Raw genomic sequence first — 24,789 nt, 5'->3', positions numbered from 1 at the left:
TGTGGGTTTTTTTGTTTCTTTTATTGTTACATATTATTTTTAGTAACATGTACTACATACAATTTTATCTGTACATTTATATGTCATGTTTCCAACCCTCAAAGACAAAGATCAGATTTTTAAAGACACTGATTAAAAAAAAAAAAAAAAGAGGCATTACACAAATGTCAGAACTGACGTATGGCAGAGTCATTGGAATGGAACCCTATCTTAAAGTCGGGAACTATGAGATGAATTCGAGATAGACAAACTGCACTTAGAACAGTCTGTTTTTTGTATCTTAGTGTTAGTAATGTACTACATACATACAGTGTTGCAGTGTGTAATTTGCTGATGTTATTCTCAGATGTTCAAAGATAGGATTTATAAAGATAATGATAGTAAAAGACAATAAAAATGAAAACTAGAAAAAGAGGTATGTGACTTATGTCAGAACCAACAGTACAACAGAGACGTCGGAACAGAACTCCATTCTAAGTCAGTGACTACCTGTATTTTTAATGTAAAATAGTTTACCAAATCAGAGAAAGCAACTATGGAAAAATGTTAAAAATGATTAAATCTGTGTAATATGTGTATCTGATGCTAATTTTACTATTTTCTACTATTCTGAAGATTTGATTTTTTTTTTAAATACACAATAAAAACCATAGGGTATGAAGGAGGACTGTTCTGTTTGTCCAGAAGTGTGCCTTTTAAACTCCAAGTTGCCCAGAAAAGTAAAAGTATATATAAATATATGAATAAGGTTGTAAAATGTAACAAATACTAGAAAATAGAGCCATGGTTAACCAAAAACAAAACGAAACGAAACAAAAGGCTGACATCTGTGACCACTAGTTTATCTCTTCAGGGAAAACAAAACAAGCTAGTTGTTTAAAATTACACAAGTAATATATGAAAATACATACTACTCAAAATAAGAAAATGGTTGTTATAGAAATCTTTCATTTCCTTGAGATGACCTTTCTTAAAATGTGTGCACACACCTGGTTTTGTTTTGTTCCGTTTTTACAAATTAGGACTAACTTAAAAAAAAAAAAATTTTTTTTTTTTTTTTTTAGGTTAGTTAGGACACAATAACATCAATTGTTTTCATGTGGTATGAAAAGAAATTTCAAAGGATAGCAAGACTTCATCTCTCGTATTTTGGATATGTTATCAGGAGGAATCAGGTCCTGGAGAAGGACATCATGTTTCATAAAGTAGAGGGTCTGCGAAAAAAAAGACCCTTAATGAGACAGATTGACACAGTGGCTGCAACAATGGGCTCAAACATAACGAGAGTGTGAGGATGGCGCAGGACCAGGCAGTGTTTCTTTCTGTTGTACATAGGGTTGCTTTAAGTTGGAACTGACTTGATGGCGCCTAACAACAACAACAATAAAAACAAATTAGAAAATAAGTTTTGTTCTCTTGACACTGAAGAAAACTTTAATAAATACCTATTTCCTAGATAAGGAGTGTAAAATATTTTTGATAAAATTCCAATCAGAATGTAAAAAGGTTTTTAATGTGTGTAAAGATATGAGTCGGAATCGACTCAATGGCAATGGGTTTTTGGTTTTTTTAAAAGGTTTTTAATGTGTTTCCTTTTTGGAATTTTTATTTTTTGTTTGCTTATCTTTAGGACCTATTCCAAATTTCATTTGAATAAAAATGTGTGTCAATGATTTGAAGAAAATTAGAAATGCACAACCCTGCCTCCATGTTAACATGTATTGCTAAAATACTTTTTAAAATGGTCCTGATGCAGTAAGAGTGCAGGGCTAGGAATAAGAGAACGTCAGAATGTAGTGTGTGACAGATATGGCCTTTCTCAGTGGTGAAAAAGAGAAGTTTCAATAACCTCTTAGGACTAGAAGAAAGTAAAGACCTATACACAGTTTTCAAATAAAATAACTTTCAAGCTTTAAATGTTTCAAGGAACTTTTCTCATTTATTCAGGAAAACATACATTTTATTAAAAATCAAAAAACTAAATCTGTTGCCGTCTGAGTCGATTTTGACTCTCAGTGATGCTACAGGACAGAGTAGAACTGCCCCATAGGGTTTCCAAGGAGTGGCTGGTGGATCTGAACTGCTGGCCTTCTGGTTAGCTGCTAAATGCTTAACCGCTGCACCACCAGGGCTCATTTTTTTTAATGTATGTTAAAAAAAAAAAAAAATCAGCTCCTTCCCCAGGAAAAGTTTGTCCCCCACCTGAGACCCACCTCAAGCCCTGTCCTAAAGTCTGGAGCCAGGCCTAGGAGTGCTGAAAGTGATGGGAGGAGCCTCAGACAGGGCATGCAGTGGGTGATTGGTATCTTCTGGGTTGGGTGCTGCCTGTGTACACACAGTGGGCATGGGAGTAGATGGGCAAACAAAAGAAAGGGACCCTGGAGGTGGTGTGAAGCTCTCAAGGCAGCTCCCAAACTGCCTCTGCAACTTCCTGGGTGCCTCCCCCTACCCCACTCTGTCCTACCTCAAGGGTATATCAGCTCTCCAGCCCTATGTTATAACTTGGTCCACAAGGAACTTATCACCTTTCCCTTACACAAGACATCACACTGTCCCATTATATTGATGATGATATATGATTGGACCTGGTAAGGAAGAACTGTCAATAACTCTGGCCTTATTGGTAAAACATTTGCATGCTAGAGGGTGGGAAATGATTACAAAAAATCAGGCACCTACTACCTCAGTGAAATTTCTAGGGGTCCAGTGGCATGGGACATGTCAAGATATTCCTTCTAAAAAAAAGGATTATATGATTTCATCTGGCCCCTCCCACAACTAAAAAGAAGGTACAATGCTTGGTGGGCCTCTGGATTTTGAAGGCAACATGTCCCTCCCTCTTTTGGGTGTGCTACTATGGTCTATTTATCAAGCAACTTGAAAACTTGCTAGTTTTGAGTGGGCCCAGAAGAGAAGCCTCTACAACAGGTTCAGGCTGCTGTGCATCTGCTCTGCTACTTGGATCAAATGATCTGGCTGACCCCCTGGTGCTTGAAGTGCCAGCTGCAAATACAGATGCTGTCTGGAGTCTCTGGCAAACACCTATTGGTGAATCACAGCACAGACCCTTACGATTTTGGAGCAAAGCCCTGCCATCCTCTGCAGATAACTACTCTCCTTTTGAAAAACAGCTTTTAGCGTGTTACTGGGCCTTAGTAGAGACAGAACACTTAACCATGTGACACCAAGTCACCATGTGGCATGAACTGAATGTTGTCTGACTCACGGAGCCGTAAATCAGACACACACAGCAGCACTCCATCATTAAATGGAAGTGGTATATATGAGATCATGCCCGAGCAGGACCTGAAGGCACAAGTAAGTTGCATGAGAAAGTGGCGCAAAATGCTCCACTCCTATAACATTACCTACCTTCTCCCAATCTGCATCTGTGGCTTTATGGGATGCTCCTTACTGGACTGAGGAAGAGAAAACTCGTGCTTGGTTTACAGATGGTTACATGTGATATGCAGGCACCACTTGAAAGTGGAAAGTGGCAGCACTACAGCCCCTTTCCAGGACCTCTCTAAGGACAGAGGTGAAGGGAAATCCTTCCAATGGGCAGAACATCCAGCGGTGCACCTGGTTGTTCACTTTGCTTGGAAAGAGAAATGCCCAGATGTGTGACTGTATACTGATTCATGGGCTGTGGCCAATAGTTTGGCTGGATGATCAGAGACTTGGAAGGTACATGATTGGAAAATTGGAGACAAGGAGGTATGGGGAAGAGGTATGTGGATAGATCTCTCTGGATGGGCCAAAGAAGTGAGGATATGTGTGTCTCATGTGAATGCTCGCCTTGCCAGAGGAGGATTTTAACAATAAAGTGGAACTGACAATGTGTTCTGTGGAAACCGGTCATCCTCTTTCCCCAGTCACTCACATCTTTGCACAATGGGCTCATGAACAAAGTGGCCATGGTAGCAAGGATAGAGGTTATGCATGGCTCAGCAACATGGACTTCCACTCACCAAGGCCAACAAGGCTACAGCTGCTGCTAAGTGCCCAATTTGCCAGCAGCAGAAACCAACACTGAGTCCCCAATGTGGCACGATTTCTCGAGGTGATCAGCCAGCAACCTACTGGCAGGTTGATTACATTGGACCACTTCCATCACGGAAAGGGCAACGTTTTGTTCTTACTGGAATAGATACTTACTCTGGATAGGGATTTGCCTTCCCTGCACATAATACTTCTTCCAAAACTACCATCCATGGACTTACAGAATGCTTTGTCCACTGTCATAATAATCCACACAGCATTGCCTTGAGTCAAGGAACTCAGTTCATAGCAAGTAAAGTGTGGTAATAAGACCACACTTATGGAATTCACAGGTCTTACTATGTTCCCTGTATTCCTGATGCAGCTGCTTGATAAAGCGATGGAATGGCCTTCTAAAGACGCAATTAATTACGTCAGCTAAGTGGTAACACCATGCAGGGTTGGGGCAATATTCTCTAGGAGGCTGTATATGCTCTAAACCAGAGTCCAATATGGTGCTGTTTCTCCCATAGCCAGGATTCATGAGTCCAGGAATCAAGGGATAGAAATGGGAGTGGCACCATTCACTATTACCCCTAGTGACCCACTCATAAAATGTTTGCTTCCTGTACCTGCAACTGTATGCTCTGTGGGTCTAGAGGTCATATGTCCAAAGGCAGGAATGCTCCCACCAGAAGACACAACACTGATTCATTCCACTGAGCTGAAACTTAAGAATGCCACCCAGCCACTTTGGGGTCCTCATACCTCTGGATCAACAGGCAAAGAAGGGAGTTACTGTATTGCCTGGTGTGACAGATCCTGATTAAATAAAAATCAGATTGATGTTGCATAACATAGGTAAAAAAGAGTATGTCTGGAATATAGGAGATCCCTTAGAGTGTCTCTTAGTACTACCATGCCCTATGATTAAAGTCAATGGAAAACTAGAGCAACCCAATTCCACCATGACTACTAGTGGCCCAGATCCTTCGGGAGTGAAGGTTCAGTCACCCCACCAAGCAAAGAAGCATGATCAGCTGAGGTGCTTGCTGAGGGTAAAGGGAATACAGAATGGGTGGTGGAAGAAAATAGTTCTAAATACTAGTTACAACCACATGACCAGTTGCAGAAATGGCGACAGTAATTGTTATTCCTTCCTTTTATGTGTGCATCAAATATTTGTGTTTTCTTCACTTATAAAATATAAGACAAACGGAGCCAGTGCATCTTTGGTTATATGGATGTTAGTTGTATCATATTAGGCGCAAGTATGACTTTGCAATTGTCTTTATTTAGAGATTGTGTATATTTTAAGATGTGTACAGATGCCAAGTTGGGAAGGGGTGGGCTGTGATGGTTCAGTTTGTGCTGGGCCATGATTCTCAGTGGTTCGGCAGTTCTGTAATGATGCAGTTACCCTCCATTTTGTGATATAATGTAATCACTACCATGAAATGATTTGATGTGATCAGTCACTTAGTTGTAAGGGCAATTTCCTTGGTAGTCTGGCCTGCATCCAACATATATGGATGTTCTCGCAAAGCTTGCTGGCTTTTCTGCACTATGGATCCTGCATCCAGCTTGTCATTATCTAATCACCAGTTCTTGGAACTTGAGCCAGTCTCCTGCCATACTGTCCACCAATCCTGAGATTCACTGGCATTGGCAGCCTGTGAGCCAGGAACCTGCTGTCTTACCTGCCAATCATCTATTCATCAGCCCCCACAGCCCATGAGCCAGTGGCCTGCCATCTAACAGGCAGCCTGTGAGCTAGAAACCTCCTGTCTTACCTGCCAATCATGTATTCATCAGCCCCCACAGCCCATGAGCCAGTGGCCTGCCATCTAACCTGCCGAACTTGGGCTCATCAGCCCCCAGAGCTACACGAGTCAAGAGAAGCCTCCGGCCTGATGTCTGTTCCACAGACATGGGACTTGTCAACTTCTACAACAGCATGAGCCATTTCCTTGAATGAACCTCCAAAACTATTGCCCTAAGATAATCCTTAAACCTTTAACCAAAAATATCCCCTGATGTCTTCTTAAAACCAAGCAATAGTTTAGCTTAACTAGTAAAGAATCTATTCACAGATAGATCTCTCATAATGCCAAAGGTGAGGAAATTGAAGATTTTTACCAACTTCTGCAGTCTGAATTTGATCGAACACGCAACTGAGATGCATTGACAGCTACCAGTAATTGGAATATGAAAGTTTGAAATGAAGAGGGATTGGTAGTTGGAAAATATGGTCTTGGTGATAGAAATGATGCCAGAGGTCGTGTGATAAAACTTTGCAAGACCAATGACTTCTTCATTGCAAATATCTTTTTTCACCAACATAAATGGCAATCCTGTGTTTTCCATCCGGTGAAGTCCACACGTATAAAACTCAACCCTGTTGCTGGGCTGGGTTTTATACATGTGGACTTCACTGGATGGAAAACACAGGAATCAAATCAACTATATCTGTGGAAAAGCTCAATATCATCAGTCGGGAAAAGGCCAGGGGCTGACTGTGGAACAGACCATCAGTTGCTCATATGCAAGTTCAAGTTGAAGCTGAAGAAATTAAAAACAAGTCCACAAGGGCCAAAATATGACCTTGCATATACCCCACCTGAATTTGGAGATCTTCTCAAGAATAGATTTGATGCATTGAACACTAATGACTGAAGACCAGACAAGTTGTGGGAAGACATCCAGCACATCATATATAAAGACAGCAAAGAAAGGAAAGGACAAAATAGATGTCAGAAGAGACTCTGAAACTTGCTTTTGAACACAGCAGCTACAGTGAATGGAAAAAATGAAGTAAAAGAGATGAACAGATTTCAAAGTATAACTCAAGAAGACAAAATAAAATATTATAATGAAACGTGCAAAGACCTGGGGTTAGAAAACCAAAAGGGAAGAACACACTCAGCATTTCTCAAGATGAAAGAATTGACGAAAAAATTCAAACTTCAAGTTGCAATTTGAAGGATTATATGGGCAAAATACTGAATGAGGCAGGATGCATCCGAAGAAGATGGAAGAAATACAGAGCTATAAGTTGGAATCAACTCGACGACAATGGATTTGGATTTGGATTTTTTGGTAGCAGAAAGAATTGGTCAATGTTCAACCATTTCAGGGAGGTATCAGGGGATACTGCATGGTTTAAAATCAAGAAAGGGGTGCATCGGGGCTGCATTCATTCACCAAATTTATTCAATCTGTATGTTGAGCAAATAATCCAAGAAGCTGGACTATATGAAGAAGAATGTGGCATCAGGATTGGTGGAACACTCATTAACAACCTTTGATATGCTGATGACACAACCTTGCTTGTTGAAAGTGAAGAGGACTTGAAGCATTTATTGATGAAGACCAAAGACTACAGCCTTCAGTATGGATTACAACTCAACATAAAGAAAACAAAAATCCTCACAGCTGGACCAATAAGCAACAGCATGATAAATGGAGAAAAGATTGAAGTTGTCAAGGATTTCATTTTACTTGGATCCACAATCAATGCCCATGGAAGCAGTAGTCAGGAAATCGAATGACGCATTGCATTGGGTAAATCTGCTGCAAAAGACCTCTTTAAAGTGTTAAAAAGCAAAGATGTCACTATGAGGACTAAGATGCTTCTTACTGAAGCCATGATATTTTATATTGTCTCCTATGCATGGGAAAGCTGGACAATAGAATTGATGCTATTGAATTATGGTGTTGGTGAAGAATACTGAATATACCATGGACTACCAGAAGAACAAACAAGTCTGTCTTGGAAGAAATACAGTCAGAGTGCTCCTTGGAAGTGAGGATGGCGAGACTTCGTCTCAAGTTCTTTGGACATGTTCTCAGGGAGGATCAGTCACTGGAGGACACCATGCTTGGTAAAGTAGAGGATCAGTGAAAAAGAGGAAGGCCCTCAACTAGACGGATTGACACAGTGGCTGCAACTATGGGCTCAAACATAACAATGACTGTGAGGATGGCACAGGATCAGCAGTGTTTCATTCTGTTGTACATAAGGTCACTATGAATCAGAACCGACTTGATGGCACCTAACAACAACAACATCGATATGGAATTGAATTGACAACAGCAACTCAAAAGATCAGATAAGAAACTTATGGGGCAGTGAGTTTATGTTAACGGAGGATGAACAACTCAGAAAAGGATGGTGATAATGATTGCACAACTTGAAGAATGTAAATAATGTCACTGAATTATACATACAGAAATTGTTGAGTTGGTGTATGTTCTGCTACATATATTCTCAGCAACATCAAAAAGTAAAACAAATTATTAAAAAAAAATCAGGCTAACTTCAATGATGAAAAAATAAAATGTGGTAGAAAGAATGAGTAGAATGGCCATTAGTGATAATGTTTCATATGCCGATAGTGTGAATATAATACAATAAAATTATACAATCTTCTTGAAAGGCAAAAAAAAAAAAAAGAGAGAGAGAAGATGAAGAAATTATGGTGCTACTGACACTACCCCTACCAACAATGCCTTTAACAAAAACGTTCTTGACCTCAATGACATTAGCAACAAGACACTTAGAACTACATGCAACCAACACCTAAGTGAACAAAGACTCTTAAACCTAATTGTCTTTACAAATATCACCCTTAGTAACAACAACATTAGCAAGAATGACCTTAACAGCAATCCCCTAGCAACAATGCCCTTCGCGGCAAAGAGTAAAAATGTCCACAGCAACAACCACCTTAGCAACAACACTCAAACAATAATGTCCAGATTAGCAGTCAGTTTAGCAAAATTGCCACTAGCACTGACACACCAGCAACAGTGCTTTTAGCAAAAATGTCGCTAAGGAGCAACACACTTAGAAACAATGTTCTTAGCAACAATGCACTTAGAAACAATCCCCTTAGGAATAATACTCTTTGAAATAAGGTTATTATCAAAAACGCCCCATGGAAACAATGGCATCCATACCATTATCAACAATGTTTTAAACAATTCCTTTATTAAAAATTACCCTTAGCATGGATCACCCTAAAATCCATAGCAACAATGTCTGTAGCAAAGTGGCTTTTACCAACCACAGCCTTCACAACATTGGCCTTATAATATCACCACTGACAACAATAGCCCTTATCAACAACATCTTTACCAATAATTCCCTTAACATAATGCCATTAAAAACTGCACCCTAAATAACTACGTCCCTTTAGCAACAAAGTCCTTAACATCAATGCCCTAGTAACAATGGCCATTAGTGATAATGCCCTTAAACTCCCTGGATAAAGACACCCTTGGTAACAATATACTTAGCAACAATGGCCATTAGCAACAACACCCTTAATAACAACAACCTTTATGGCAACATCTTTATCAACAATGCCCTTAGCACAATGACTCTCAGCAAAAAATGCTCTGAGTAAAAACGCTCTGTGAAACAATGCCCTTAACAACAATGGAGCCTAGCAAGAATTGTTTTTAACAATGTTCATGGCAACCCTGTCATTGGTAATGATGCCCTTAGCAAAAGCAAACTTAACATCAACATCTTTAGCAAGAACACTCCTAGCAACGATACCTTTATAGGCAATGACCTTAGGAACAAGGCCTTTAGCAAATGTCATTAACACTAATGCCCTTAGCAACAATGACAGAACTCTTAGCAAGAACGGCCTTAGTAAAAGACAAGTAGCAACCACACTAGAAACAGCAAGTTTCCCTTAACATCTCACTTAAACTAGTGACCTTATTAACAATGAGCTGAACATCAACACTTTTACCAACAACCTCCTTAGCAACAAGGCCCTCTGCAACGGTGCCCTTATTAACACTCCTTTTAGCAACAACACCCTTAGAAACAATGGTGCTTAGCAACAATGCTCTTACCAAAAATGGCCAGCCCTCAGCAACAACAGACTAAGCAACAGTTCTTATATCAACAGTGCTTTTAGCATTAGTTTAAATAGCAACAACAGCCTTGCCAACAACTTTATTAGCAATAAAAGCCTGTAGCAACAATTTCCCTTAGCAAATATCTAACTGAAACAATTCCCTTAGCAATAACACTTTTAACTACTACCCCTTAATAACCATAGCTCTTAACAACAATGGCCCTTAACATCAATGACACTTGGAACAATGGTCCATAGCAACAATATTAATCAACTAAGATTTTTAACAACAATGCCATTATAAGAGATGTTCTAAGTATCTGCACCTGTAGCAACAGTGACCCTGGCAAAAACACTCTAAATAGTAGTATCTTTCCTCAAAATAGCCTTAACAACAATGGCCCTTAGAAACAATGTCCTTAGCAACAACACCTTTAAAAACAAACCCTTAATGATAACATGCTTAGCATCAATGCAAGTCACATCATGCCCCTAACATCAATGTTCTTTGCATCAATGTCCTTAGCAAAAATACTATTAAAAACCATGCCTCTGGCTAAACACTTAGCAAAACTGAATAACATCTGAGCAAAATGTCCCTTAAAAAATGGCCCAACATAATGCCCGTTAGCCACAACACACTTACCAATGCTTAGAAATAACGGCCCTGAGAAACAATGCCCTTAAAACAACCTCCTTAGCAATAGTGCCATTAGTAACAATGCCCATAGCATTAATTCCCTTAGCATTATGTCCTTAGCATTAATGCCTTTAGAATCAAAGCTCTTACAATGACCTGAGCAAAAAGAATTCTATTAGCACCAACATTCTTAGCAATAATGCCTGTAGTAACACTATCTTAGTCACAACATCCTGAACGTAACACCCTTAATAAGAACACCCTTTCCAAAAACATTTTATCAACACTGCCAATATCAACAAGACCCTTCAGAAAGCACCCTAGTCAACAGTACCTTTACTAACAACATCCTCTGGCAGCCTTACCCTTAATAACAATAGACCTTAGTGTCCAGACATGGACCAGTAACTTGAAATTTGCTTTGAAAATAGGAAGGTGCTGAGAGAATGAAGAAAGAGGCAGGCAACTCCAGCATGGCAGTGGAGTTTTATTAGTGACTTACGTACCTGGCTGTGGTACGTAAGAGATCTCCACAACCAGCAGTAGAGGGTGGGTGGAGGTTTTACAATGGTTAAGGACAAAAGTGGCTACACACCAGGGAGTTACTTAAGACTGCCTCAATAATGTCACATAACAAGGGCTTGGGAAACAGCAGTGAGCTAATAGAAACAGCAGTGAACTAACAGAATGTGTGAGGCAGGCATGTTTGGCCTCACAAAGCCTGTTTTCCCCTTCAGTCCACCCCTCAAGGCTGGTTCTTATAATCTGATGCATTCCCCCTCTTCCACAAACTCCCTGAGGGCTCGGAGAGGAGGTGTCACTGTAGGAATAAACAGCATTGTTGCAATTGGAGGCACAGACCACACCAGCAATACAGACACAGCAGACAATCCCTACACCCAGGAAAAGACCAAGACCCATCAAAACACCATGACAACTAGAGGAGAAAGAGGAAAACCAGGTGGCCACAGCAGATCATCCATCAGATGTATCCAGGGCTTCTATTTGCTTCTTCAAGTGGCCTAATAGATCAGTTGTGTTCTGGTGGTAGTCTGGTATGAAGGTACAACATTCAGTCTTTACTATGGCACATGTCCCACCTTCAGCAGCTGTTAGAATGTCCAGGGTATTCTGGTTCTGAAGGACCACCTTCCTCATTTGGGTGGTTTCAGCAGTTAATAGCTGCAAACTTTCTCTGCTGTCATCCAGGGCATGTTCAGTAAAATCAGTTAAAGTTTCAATTTGTCCCATTACTTCTAAGGAGCCCATGGGCGGTGAGGGGAGGGGGGACAGTTAAAAGGTAACCGTACCAATGGAAAAGACCATGTTTGGTCCACCGGGCTTTCATCATGGGGTAATTCAGAGGTTTTGTTATAAACTCCATGACAGTCCCTACAGCAGAGGTAACCCCAAAGTGCAGTGCCCTATCCACCACAGGGCAACCAGGGCCACAGGTAGTGGCCACACAGCCCCTGAGTGCCATTAGAAGCAAACTACTCTCCTGCCTTCCAGCTGGGGCATTTATACTGCAACCAGTCAGTGGTATTCAGTATTATCACCTGTTTGCAGTAGGACACACAAGTCCAGCCCACTACGCGGGTGGAGGACTTGGAGGGAGCCGGGGGTAGGGGGAGTTAGGGGGAGACAGGGGAACCCACGGGGTCTTCCTTGGTTCAAAACAGACAGAAGCTGGTTTGCCTAGTACACCCCAGTCAGGTACCAACAAAACTAAACCACCCTAGAGGTGGTAAACATGCTCTCATGGCCACATGCAAGAGGAGTTGCGGTCTCTTACCAAGATGTGGGTATCCACGACAGTCGGAGTCCAGGAAAAGGTGATGCTGAGCCCCCCTCTCCTGTTACTCCCCAATTAGTTAAAAAGGCTTTCATACCCACACATCTCTCTCACAGCTGCCCAATCTGTTCCGGTCAAGGCTCCACACTCCAAGGCATGCCTCTAGTGCTTGAGGAGAGTTGTCCACAGACCCAGTATCTGCTTTTGTTGTGAACTACAGCAAAGCTGTGAGTTCACTCTAGGAAAAGACTGGCAGCCCCAAAGGCAAGGATGCAAAGTAGGCCATACCTACGGTCAGAAAGATAGGTGTTTTGTAGGTACTAAGAGGGGTAAATCTTCCCCTTCTATTACGATCACACTAATGGCTTCCCCTCAGGTGATGACAACAGTGGCTGCTCTAGGCACTTTTTCTGAGTGTACCGTAAGTGTCTGCCTCAGGGAGGTCACACCTGACAGCTTGTGAGTAAAGTTCCCCATTTTGCTCTATGCCAGAAAAGGAGACCCACTTCTGTCTCTAGCGGTATAGTCGTCGTTCCCTTTCATGTGACGTGTGACTGCTGCGGCCCTCCGTGCAGTAGAATGGTGAGCTCCCATGTTAGGTTAACTAACCAAACCACCCTGGTGGGGTGACCTATGACAAGTGGCAATAGATGGTTCCACCTCCTGGCGCCAGGTCCTGGAGTGTCTGGAGGACCATGCTATTTTGTTCTGGCAAAAACCTTGGTGGATACACTTCAGGAGCTTGCAACATCACTTGGATCATTGCTGGACACACTCAGGGCTCCTGGTCTGGCATAAGAGACTAAAGACCCCAGTGGGAGCCAAACTTATCAACTTCAAAGCCTCAAGCAGCACTGTGGTCCACCCTGCCAGGGAAGCTTTGTAAGCATTTGTATTTGTTATTTTAGGACACCATTCTTTACCACAGGCCTGCGGACTGGGGATTATAGGGCAAGTGGTTATGCCACTGTACCTCATTCTCAGCCACCCATTTGTGTACATCATGGCTTGTAAAATGTGTCCACTGGTCACTATCAACTCTTCAGGGTATCCTGTACGTAACGCTCAATTTTTGTAACCCCTTTATTATAGTAGCCTGGTTTGCTCATTTACACTGGAACGCCTGTGTCAAGACAGTGACAGTGTCCACACAAGCAAGAACATACTTCATTTCTTCACTAGGGGACAGAGGCCCTATATAAACTACCTGCCAGTCTGTCATTGGCTGTGTTCCCTTATGTATCTTTCTAGGATCATGGGCCGATGCCTTGGGTGTTGACATGAGCACACAGGGTAATTTTGCACAGCACCCACCAGATCACTATGTTTCACTGATATGCCTGCCTCCTTGGCTATTTTCCAACCAACAGAGGCACTATGGTGTCTGCTTTTCTGGTGAATCCACTGGGCAGCGTCTCCCTCAGAATGCACCATTCTAACTTGTGTTATAGTGTCTGCTCCTTGGTTTCTCGGCAGGGAAAGGGCTAAATTAGCTGCTACATGAAAAACAGGTCACAGAGGGTCACAGTCCCCAGACTTTCTGTTATGCCAAGACTGGAACCATTCCCAAAGCCAACTCTTTAGACAGGGATTGGATTGGCCTATAAGACAGAAAATGATACTGGTAAGGAGTGAGCTTCTTGGCTCAAGCAGACACATGAGACTATGTGGGCAGCTCCTGTATGGAGGCGAGAGGAGAGGGCAGAGGGGGACAGGAGCTGACTGAATGGACACAGGGAATATAGGGTAGGGAGGAGTGTGCTGTCTCATTAGGGGAACAGCAGCTAGGATTACAAAACAAGGTGTATGTAAGTTTTTGTACGAGAGACCAACTTGATTTGTAAACTTTCACTTAAAGCACTATGAACAGGTCAACATCTGGGATTTGGAGGTGATCCCAGATGTCTTGCCACCAGGCTTTCCCCTGGAGGACTTCACACATTATTGTCCACTGCTCCCTACGCCATTAGCCTATCCACTTAGTCAGCCCACAAGCTACAGCCCAGCTGTTCATACACAGGATTAAGGGCCAAAGTTCATGGGTTGACCATCCACATGGCCCTTAATTTGGCCCACTGACTGCTTTGCCCTGAGCCGGTTTCAAACCAAATGGTATCTGTGGAGGCTTGTGCAGCTAACACCATCCACGGTGGTGGCGTAACTCAGCTAGAGCCATTTGTGTACCAGGAAGCTGCTGGCAGGGTGCCTTCCCCTCTCTTGGAGGAGATGGAAGTGGCTCCGGTGGTCCACTAGCCTGTGATGGGGGCCCATCTTGATATGTCACTAGACCAAGTATAGCCTGTAACTCTTATGACAGTGGACTGGCAGAAATGTCACTGTACTGTTGCAGGTATGCATGCCATTTGGTCAGCGTAGCTGTCTGGGTGATAGCTGATGACGCCTTGGAGAAAACCTGTTAACCCACCCATTTATAGACAAAGCAGTGCGAAGGGTTACAGCTCTGCCCCTATTAACAGCTCTACCTAGTGGAGAGCATTACAGGCTGTTAACAATTGTTTCTCCATGGGACTGTATCAATTTTCTGCCCTCCTCCTCAGCTGTGACCAAAACCCTAGAGAGACTTTAGTTCCATCCTGATCTTGCCACAAGACCCAGCGAAAGCCATCCTCGATGCTGCTCACACCTAGCCAGGAGGGGAACCCTTCCCGTATTGTGCACAGTGCTTTCACTTGTGCAACGAACACCTTTACTTTCTCAAAAATGTGCTGCTGTTCATTACTCCAATCCCAAGCTGTACCTTTTTTTTTTTTTAAGCCAGTTGATAGAGTGGTCTCAAACACTGGGCCAAGTGGGGAATACTCTCCAATACCCCAAAAGACTCTCGAAGGCCTGCACTTCCTTTTACGTCCTAGGGATGGGGTAAACTTGTATATTATCAACTATGGCTTCAGGCAACACACAGGTCTTACCTGACCAGGCGAGCCCCAGGAATTTTACCAATGTTCCTAGCCCTGGCATGTTATGGGGATTCACAGCCTATTCTCTTCCCTATAGGTGGATGATTAGGGCCTCTACACATTCCTGTAACAAAAAACACCTTCAGCAGTTAACATGATGCCATGGGAAGGAAGGAGGGAGCAGAAAAGAGATCTCTAGCCACCATACCATGGCTAATAGTGGGACTAGGTACATATTCCTGGCGGTGCACTTCCATTGCTGCCCCTCCCAGGTGAAGGCAAACCAATCCTGGGTGGATGGAGATTGAAGGATGGTAAAGAACACATTGGCCAGATCTAACACAGCATGCTATGTGCCCTCTGCGTTCCGAGCTGCATGTAAATGCTGACGGATTGTGGAGTGGGGGATTACGCTGCTCATTTTTTCTACCCTGGCTTCATTTAAAGAGACACCATCTTCCCCAATAAGCCACAGATGTAGCAACCAAACTGCAAGTTTCCTTTCCTTTCTGCTGGAATTTCCCACACAACTCCATCAGCTCAGTGGGGGTGTATTTCTGCATTGTCCTGGAACAGGCTGGTGGGAATTATCTGGGGTCATCAGGTTCATCTTATGAGTAACGAGCAGCTGTACAGAGGGGGAGAGCTCTGCATCAGACTCCTCCTCCACTATCACTTCCACATCCAATTCGCTACTCAATCCACTCTCCCACAGATTCCACTTTTGGCATGCCAATCACCTCTCATCAACATTGTCCTAATCCTTGCCTTTGGCACCTTCCTTTCCCCCATCTTAATAAACCCACAGGTAAGCATCTTCGATTGCTCATCCTGCTCTCGGATGCAGCTACTTAATACACCAGTTGTTGCCACACAGGACTGGCGCACATTTCTAATTGCAGGGCTTCCTTCTGGGCTCTTATGCACACTTCGGCAGCTAGCTGGGCATTGGTGGCCAGCCACACTGCCAAAAGCAATGGCTACCCCACAGCCTCTACTGCTCTAGCTTCCTTTCCACAGTTACGAAGGCACGTCTTCCCACTACTGTACTATGCTGCTTGGTGTTTTGGGCCAGTCCTTATACTTACACAGCAGACCACACGCATCAAACATACAGGCTAGACCTGCTCACATGGAGGTTGCTGGCCAACCTGGGGTTTCCCGTATGGGTGCCTCACTCCCACTTGCCATTTCTTCAGTCTCCTGGATGACCTGCCAATTGCCCAGATATGGACCAGTAACTTGAAATTTGCCTCCGAAGTTGGACGGTGCCGAGAGAGGGAAAGAGGCAGTCAATTCCAATGTGACAACAAAGGAGTTTCATTAGGGAGACTTACACACAAAGCGGCGGTCCCTTACAGCAGCAGGCCCAAAGTAGATCTCCACACCCAAAGGTGGGAGGCAGACGGGCAGAGGTTTTACAGTGGTCAAAGACAAATGTGGCTACACGCCAGGGAATTACAAGACTGCCTCAGCAAGGTCATATAACAGGGGCTTAGAAAACAGCAGTGAGCTAACAGGAAGCATGAGGCTGCCATGTTTGGCCTGGCAACGCCAGTTTTCTCCTTCACTTAGCAACAACATCTTTAACAAAACGTCCTTACCTACAATGCTTTAGCTGCAATTCTCTTACCAACAATAACTTTAGCAACAATGGCTTAGTAACAGGTGCCACAAGCAACACAGCACTTTAAAAAACTGTCATTTTCAATTACAATATATTCGTGGATTTTCCAGTTTTTCTTATTAGTTTTCTGTTTTATTCCATTGTGGTCAGAGAAGATACTTTGTATAACTTGAATTTTTAAAAAATGAGACTTGTTTTGTGACCTAAGATGTAATTTATACTGGGTAGGAGCCTGGAGAAAGTGTATTCTGCTCTTGCTGGGTAGTTTTCTATGTCTGAGGTCTAGTTGGTTTATAGTGTCCAAGTCCTCTATTTCCTTACTGATCTGCTGTTTAGATGTTCTATCCGTTACTGAAGGTGGTGTACTGAAGTTTCCAATTATTATTTTTTAACTGTTTCTCCCTTCAATTCTGTCAATATTTCAGTCACATATTTTAGGGCTCTATTCTTTTTTATTGTTATGCACATGTTTATAATCATTATATTTTCTTGAGCAACTGACCTATTACTACATAATATCCTTCCTTTCTTTTTTATTGTTATGCACGTTTATAATCATTATATTTTGTTGAGCAACTATTACTACACAACATCCTTCCTTACCCTCTTGTAATAGCTTGACATAAAGTCTTACTGTCTGATATTAACATAGCCACTTCAGCTGAATTTTGCTATTTGCATATTTTTTCCACCCTTTCACTTTCAGCCTATATCTTCGGATCTAAAGAGAGTCTCTTGTACACAGCATACAGCCAATATCTGACTTTTACACAGGCAGGGAAACAGTATAAGAAAGGCTACGTAGTTATTTTAATTCGCAAGAAAATCCTTTAATGTATCAATAGTATAAACGTTATTAGGTGCCATCAAGTCGGTTCCAACTCATAGCAACCCTACATACATAACAAAACACTCCCTAGCCCTGTGCCATCCTCACAATCATTGCTGTTTGAGCCCACTGTTGCAGCCACTGTGTCAACCCATCTCGTTGAGGGCCTTCCTCTCTTTCGCTGACCCTCTACCTTACCAAGCATGATGTCCTTCTCCAGGAACTGGTGCTTCCTGATAACATGTCCAAAGCACATGAGATGAAGTCTCACCATCCTCACTTCCATGGACCATTCTGGCTGTACTTCTTCCAAGACAGATTTACTCATTCTTTTGGCACTCCACGGTATATTCAACATTCTTCACCAACACCATAATTCAAAGGCATCAATTTTTCAGTCTTCCTTATTCATTGTCCAGCATTGACACGCATGAGGCAACTGAAAATATCATGGCTTGAGCCAGACACACCTTAGTCCTCAAAGTGACACCTTTGCTTTTGAACACTTTAAAGAAGTCTTTTGCAGATCTGCCCAATGCAATATGTCATTTGATTTCTTGACAGCTGCTCCATGGGCACTGATTGTGAATCCAAGTAAAATGAATTCCCCGACATCTTCAATATTTTCTCCATTTATCATGATTAATGATATAAAGAGACAATAGGGTGGAAAATCAAAGTTTATTAAAGGTAAATATTTCCTATAATGTCATGTTCCCATAAACAGAAAGTTACATAGCCCCATGTACCAAAGCACCACATTGCTCAGGCTGTTCACTAACATGTTTAGTAGTGTTTCCCATAATATCTTCATTTTTAAAACAGCACATTTCATAGGTAAATATTTTGTTATGTATTTTGTATAAAATCTTTAGTACCACATATTAAACATAAACTGTGGGACATCAGTTCTGGGTGAAGATTTTATCCAGTATTCTTAAAGAGAATTCTGTCCCAGAAAAAATATATGCTGAAAAATGCTCAGTATTTGTCAAAAACATTCATACATTTATTCAAACTATTTATGATGTCAGGGTAATCTTATTTGATGTACAAGAGGATTAATATCTTGGTAAATGTTTTGTTTATAGCAGTCCTTGGGTTTTCCCCAGGTTTCTCTAAGTTTTACTGAACTTGACTTGCAGATGAAAGTTTCTGATCATTCAAGATGTTCACAAGCATTTTCTTCTGTAATGGACTGAACTGTGTACTCCCAATGTATGTGTTGAAATTCTAACCCCTGTACCTGTAACTATGACCCTCTTTGGAAACAGGTTTCCTTTGTTATGTTATTGAGGTCATGCCAAAGGAAGGTGGGTCCTAAACCTAATTACTTATGTTATATATTGTTGCAGACACCACAAAAAACAAATACCAAAGAATGCCAAGAGGTACTGACAAGTATCTCCTACTAGTACTACACCCTGAATTCAGACTATTAGCCTCCAGGGCTATGAGAACCAATACATTCCTGTTCTTTAAGCCACCTACTTGCGATATTTCTGATATAGCAACGATGGGTAACTAAGACATCATTCTTGAGGGAGTTTTTCGATATACAATGATTGGCGAAATTCCTACAATTCAAGTCACATTCAATATAGTCACAGGGTTTAATCTCTCCCAAACAGGGAGATGTCTAAACAATGTGCAGAAGAGTCAAATTTGCAAGACCTATATACAACACGAATTTATATTTTGCTTTAAAAAAGTCAAAAGTCAACTGGTGAAGATCTAGTAGGGAAGAATTCTGCTCAGTCCACTTATTCAGGGACTCCAGCTTCTTTCACCCTGTGTTCTGCCATGTTTAATGTATGACATCCAAGTTTGCTATGGAAATTATCTCCCTTCCATTTTAACAATGTCAGGGAGACTGTGAGGTAAATCTTTAATGGGCCAGACTTGAATGTGGTATATACAATTAATATGCACAATAGCCATCACCTGGACATAGATGAATTGAGAATTTTAGAATAGCTATGTGCCTAGTGTCAAAGAACATGTGCCTAGTGTGAAAGAACATGGTTACAGGTCAACAAGTTGTTGGACTACATGACCTGAGTTTCTTCCTTCTGGGAATTATCTAATTGTTTTTGTTAGGTACTGTCAAGCTGCTTCCAACACACAGCGACCCTACGTACAACAGAATGAAACACTGCCCGACCCTGCACCATCCTCACAAACGTTGCTATGTTTGAGCCCACTGTTGCAGCCACTGTGTCAATCCATTTCATCAAGGGCCTTCCTCTTTTTCACTGACCTACTTTGCCAAACAAGATGTCCTTCTCCAGGGACTGATCCTGCTAACATGTCCAAAGCACACAAGATGAAGCCTTGCCACCCTTACTTTCAGACTGTACTTCTTCCAAGACAGATTTGTTCATTATTCTGGCAGTCCATGGTATATTCAATATTCTTTGCCAACACATAATTCAAAGGCATCAATTCTTTTTTGGTCTTTAACCTTACTCATTGTCCAGCTTTCGCATGCATCTGAGGTGACTGTAAATACCATGGCTTGGATCACACACACCTTAGTCCTCAAAGTGACATCTTTGCTTTTTAAAAACCCTTGAAAAAGGTCTTTTGCAGATTTGCCCAGTGCAGTATGTCGTTTGACTTCTTGACTGCTGCTTCTGTGGGTGTCGGCAGTTATCTAATAAGGTGACTTACATGGAAAAGGTTTCTCTCTTGCATAAATTCTGATGAATTCTAAGGGACGCCTTCCACACAAAAGCTTTCCCACATTTGTTGCATACACAGGGTTCATCCCATGTGAATTCACCAATGACTTCTGAGGGTACAAGTATCAGCAAAAGTTTTCCCACATCCATTACACTTGTAAGGTTTTTCCCACGTGTGAATTCTCTGATGTACTCTGAGTCCTGGCTTCTGACAGAAGGTTTTCCCGCACTCATTACATTCATAGGATTTCTCTCCTGTGTGAATTCTCTGGTGTACTCTGAGATTTGAATTTTGGGCAAAAGCTTTCCCACATATTTTACATTCATAAGGCTTCTCTCCTGTGTGAATTCTCTGATGTGAAATGAGGTACGACTTTACAGAGAAAGCTCTTCCACATTCATTACATTCATAGGGTTTCTCTCCTGTGTGAATTCTCTGGTGTGCTATGAGACTGTCATTTCGGGCAAAAGCTTTCCCACATTCATTACATTCATAGGGTTTCTCACCTGTGTGAATTCTTTGATGTGTGCTGAGGTTTGCCCTATGGGAGAAAGATCTCCCACATTCATTACATTCATAGGGTTTTTCCCCCGTGTGAATTCTATGATGGTTACTGAGGTATGTCTCACTGGAGAAAGATCTCCCACATTCATTACATTTATAGGGTTTCTCCCCTGTGTGAATTCTCTGATGTGCAGTGAAGTGGTCCTTACGGGAGAAACATTTCCCACATTCATTACATTCAAAGGGTTTTTCCCCTGTATGAAGTCGTAGGTGTGTAATGAGATTCCCCTTCATATAGAAAGTTTTCCCACATTCGTTACATTCATAGGGTCTCTCCCCTTTGTGAATTCTCTGATGTACTCTGAGGCTTGAATTGTCAGCAAATGTTTTCCCACATCCCTTACATTCATATGGCTTTTCCCCTGTATGTACTCTCTGATGTATAATGAGGTGTGTCTTTTGGGAGAAAGTTTTCCCACATTCCTTACATTCATAGGGTTTTTCCCCTGTGTGAATTCTTTGATGTGTACTGAGGTGTTTCTTCTGGGAGAACGACCTCCCACAGTCATTACATTTGTAGGGTTTCTCCCCTGTGTGAATTCTCTGATGTGCACTGAGGTGTATCTTCTGGGAGAAAGACCTCCCACAGTCATTACATTTGTAGGGTTTCTCCCTTGTGTGAATCCTCTGGTGTGTAATGAGATGTGCCTTCTGGGAGAAGGTCTTCCCACATTCACTACATTCGTAGGGTTTTTCCTCTGTGTGAATTCGCTGATGTGCTCTGAAGGTTGAATTCTGGGAGAGCACTTTTCTACATTCATTACATTTACAGAGTCTCTTCTCTGTGTCTCCTTTCTGGTGCTCTTTGTGAGCTAAGCTCTTGTAAGATTTTCTACCTTTATTATGTTCATAATGTTTCTCTCTTGTGTGAGTTCCCAGATGTTCACTGAGGTTTGACTTCTGGCAGAAAGCTTTCCCACATTCATTACATTCATAGAATTTGACCCCGATATGAGTTCCACCGTGTTCAATTAAGTGTGACTTCCAACCAAAGGATTCCTGACATTCCTTACACTCATAGGGCTTCTTCCCTAATTGGGTTCTCTGATGCTTTATGAGGTGTGCTTTCTGATAAATGGATTTCCTGCGTTCATCACATTCAAAGGACCTCTGTCCTGTGTCACTTTGCTGATGTATACTGAAGAATGAATTCTCGCAGAAAAACTTATCAAATTCACCATATTTGTAGAATTTCTCTTCTAGGTGAGTTTCCTGATGTACTGTTCAAAAAAAAAAAAAAATCTTTACAATAATGGCCTTCTTGCATCCTTTTACATACTCAAATTCTAAAACTAGTTCCTGCCTGTATCGTTCATTTACAACTTTTTAAATAAAAAACCAATTGCCATGAAGTCGACTCTTTTAAGTCAGAGTACAACTGTCCCTCCATAGGATTTTCAATGGTAGATTTCTTAGCAGTAGTTCACCAGGTCTTTATTCCAAGGTGACCCTACGTAGACTCCAACCACTATTTGGTTAGCAGCTGAGCAAGTTAGCCATTTGTACCACCCAAGGACACCCTTTAAATGAAACATAATCATGGTAACACAGAAAACTACACACATAAGTATAAAACTTAAACAAACCCATGAAACAAGAACCCAGTTGATGGCACAAACATCTATGAGCATAACGGAAGCTCCTCCTGAGTACCCCTGCAATCACTACCCTCTAGCAAGGATAAACACTACCATGACTTCTAACGGCATAGAGTAATTTGTATTTCCTTTGTATTTTCGACGGATGGGTGGGTGGGCAGGCAGAAGGATGGATGGATAGATGTTTTCATATCTAGCTTTCTAAAAATTAGTTTTGTTGAGTCACATTCATACTTTTTATGTAGTAGAACACTCTTCATATTTTTACTGCTGTATATTCCCTTGGATGAATCTGCCATAATTTATCCATTCAATTGTTGTACGTTTTGTAGTTTCCTGCTTCTGGCTAAATCAGATAAAACCATGAACATTCTAGTACATGTCTAGGCAAATATGTTGTGTGCATTTACACTGTAATCCTACAAAAAGAGATTTGCTGAGTGATAACGTATGCAAAGGCGAAGCTTTTATACGTACTGCCAAACAATGGCTGGACTAATTTATGTTTCAAACAAGTACGTCTGAGAATTCCAGTTACTTCTCTTCAGCCTTGTTATGTGTGAAGAACCCCTTTTTAATATTTATTTTAAGGCAGGACTGTTGCTAATAAATTTCTAAATTTTTTTCAGTCTGAAATAATTTTTATTGCCAATTACAGTTTTGAAAGGTATTTTTGTTGAATACAAACTTCTTTTTGGTAGTCACTTACTTTCAGCCCTTTAAATATATCATTCTGGCTTTTAGTGTTTATGTTGGGAAGGGATTTGTCAGTTTTGCTTTTTGTTTTTTTTTCTAATAGGTCTTTTCTCGCTGGTTACTTTGAATATTTTCCCTTTGTCTCTGATGTCAGAAGTTTTACTCTAATATGTCTATGTGTGATTTTCTTTGTGCTTGTCCTGTTTTGGGTTTTGCAGAACTTTTAGAATCTCCAGCTTGATATCCTTCCTCACTTAAAATTCTTTTAATATTGCTTTTGCACTTTTTCCTCTCCTTGCTGGAAAAATACATGATAGAATTTTTTTTATGATATCTCATGAAGTCATGATTCATTATGTGTTTCCTTTCAATTTCCTCTTTATGCTTACGGTTTCTATTGCACTGACCTCTCTTCAGTTTAGTAATTCTATACTACATGGTGTCTAAATATAGGATCGCTATGAGTCAAAATCGACTTGACAGCAATGTTTTTTTTTTTTTTTTGTTAATCAATGGTTAAAGTCCTCTAACAAGTTTTTAATTTCAGATATTTTGTTTCATTCTAAAATGATTTCACTTTTGGTTTCACCTTGGATAGATAGAAAGCTAGAAATAGTGTCACTTTCACCCTTAAAACAAACAAAAAAAAGGTTGGTAATCTCATAATCATCAACTTTTCATGAACCCACCAGAAAACCAAGGTTTTAATAAACTGCTAAAGGGCAAGTATGGGATACTATGAAAGTGTAAAGACCTCAAGGGCTGCAGTTTGTAGCCTCTTGCAAAATCTTTCCTCCATCAGTGACATCAGGCACTCCCAGGGAAATTCAAGGAGAATCCTGAGAAAGCTTCCCTTATGGCATAAGCTAGGGATTAGAAACAGCAGCCACTGACAAAACTCAACCTATAACCATCTCCCTGAACTATGCTATGGAACAAAATCCTTAAACAGTAAGGGAAAACAGTGACAAAACCATTGCTTTAGGGCACTGGGGCAAACCATTTCAGATGGGAGAAAAAAACAAACAAAAAAGTACAGACCCAAGGGGGAGGGCAAGAATATACAGGAAGCCCAACAATTATTTGTAAAGATGAAAAATTAATAAATCCCCTGGTTGACTGACCAAGAAATAAAGAGAAGAAACAAATTACCACTATAAGAATTCAAGCAGGTACATAGCTACAGACAGAGCAAACTTACAGGGATAATAAGGGAACACTAGGAGCAGCTCTACACCCATTACTTTGACAGTGTCTGGTTTTGTTCCAGGCACTAAGGATAAGATATAATTGTTAAAACAAAAAAAGGGGCGGGGGGGGGCAGACCAAATGTAGGTACATACTCAAGGAAGTAGGACAAATCCAAATTAGGGTTTTGTCAAGAAATCAAAATGATATGAATTGCAGGTAAATGATCAACACCATTTAGGGCATCAAAACATCTGGCAGATTATTGGAGCCTTTGGAATACAATTTCAAGTGTAAGGAGAGAATGAAAACAAGTCTGAGAAGACCTCACAACAAATTAAGGAAAAAGTGAAGGAACGTAAGTTACACAGTTTTATGTAAACTTTTTA

At 41.3% G+C, this 24,789-nt stretch overlaps 1 protein-coding gene across 1 annotated transcript in view; it reads right to left on the bottom strand.

The window, feature by feature from the left end:
• LOC126082360 (zinc finger protein 658B-like) overlaps nt 1–24,789 on the bottom strand; it is a 61,019-nt gene that overhangs the window by 24,774 nt on the left and 11,456 nt on the right. The window contains exon 6 of the mRNA XM_049894888.1: nt 20,591–22,138. Coding sequence (XP_049750845.1) covers nt 20,591–22,138 — 1,548 coding nt within the window. The remainder of the gene's footprint in view (nt 1–20,590; nt 22,139–24,789) is intronic.

The sequence above is a fragment of the Elephas maximus genome, chromosome 9 (genome assembly GCF_024166365.1).
Source record: "Elephas maximus indicus isolate mEleMax1 chromosome 9, mEleMax1 primary haplotype, whole genome shotgun sequence".
In the NCBI taxonomy this organism is placed as follows: Eukaryota; Metazoa; Chordata; class Mammalia; order Proboscidea; family Elephantidae; genus Elephas; species Elephas maximus.
This window is presented reverse-complemented; position numbering and strand designations above follow the sequence as displayed.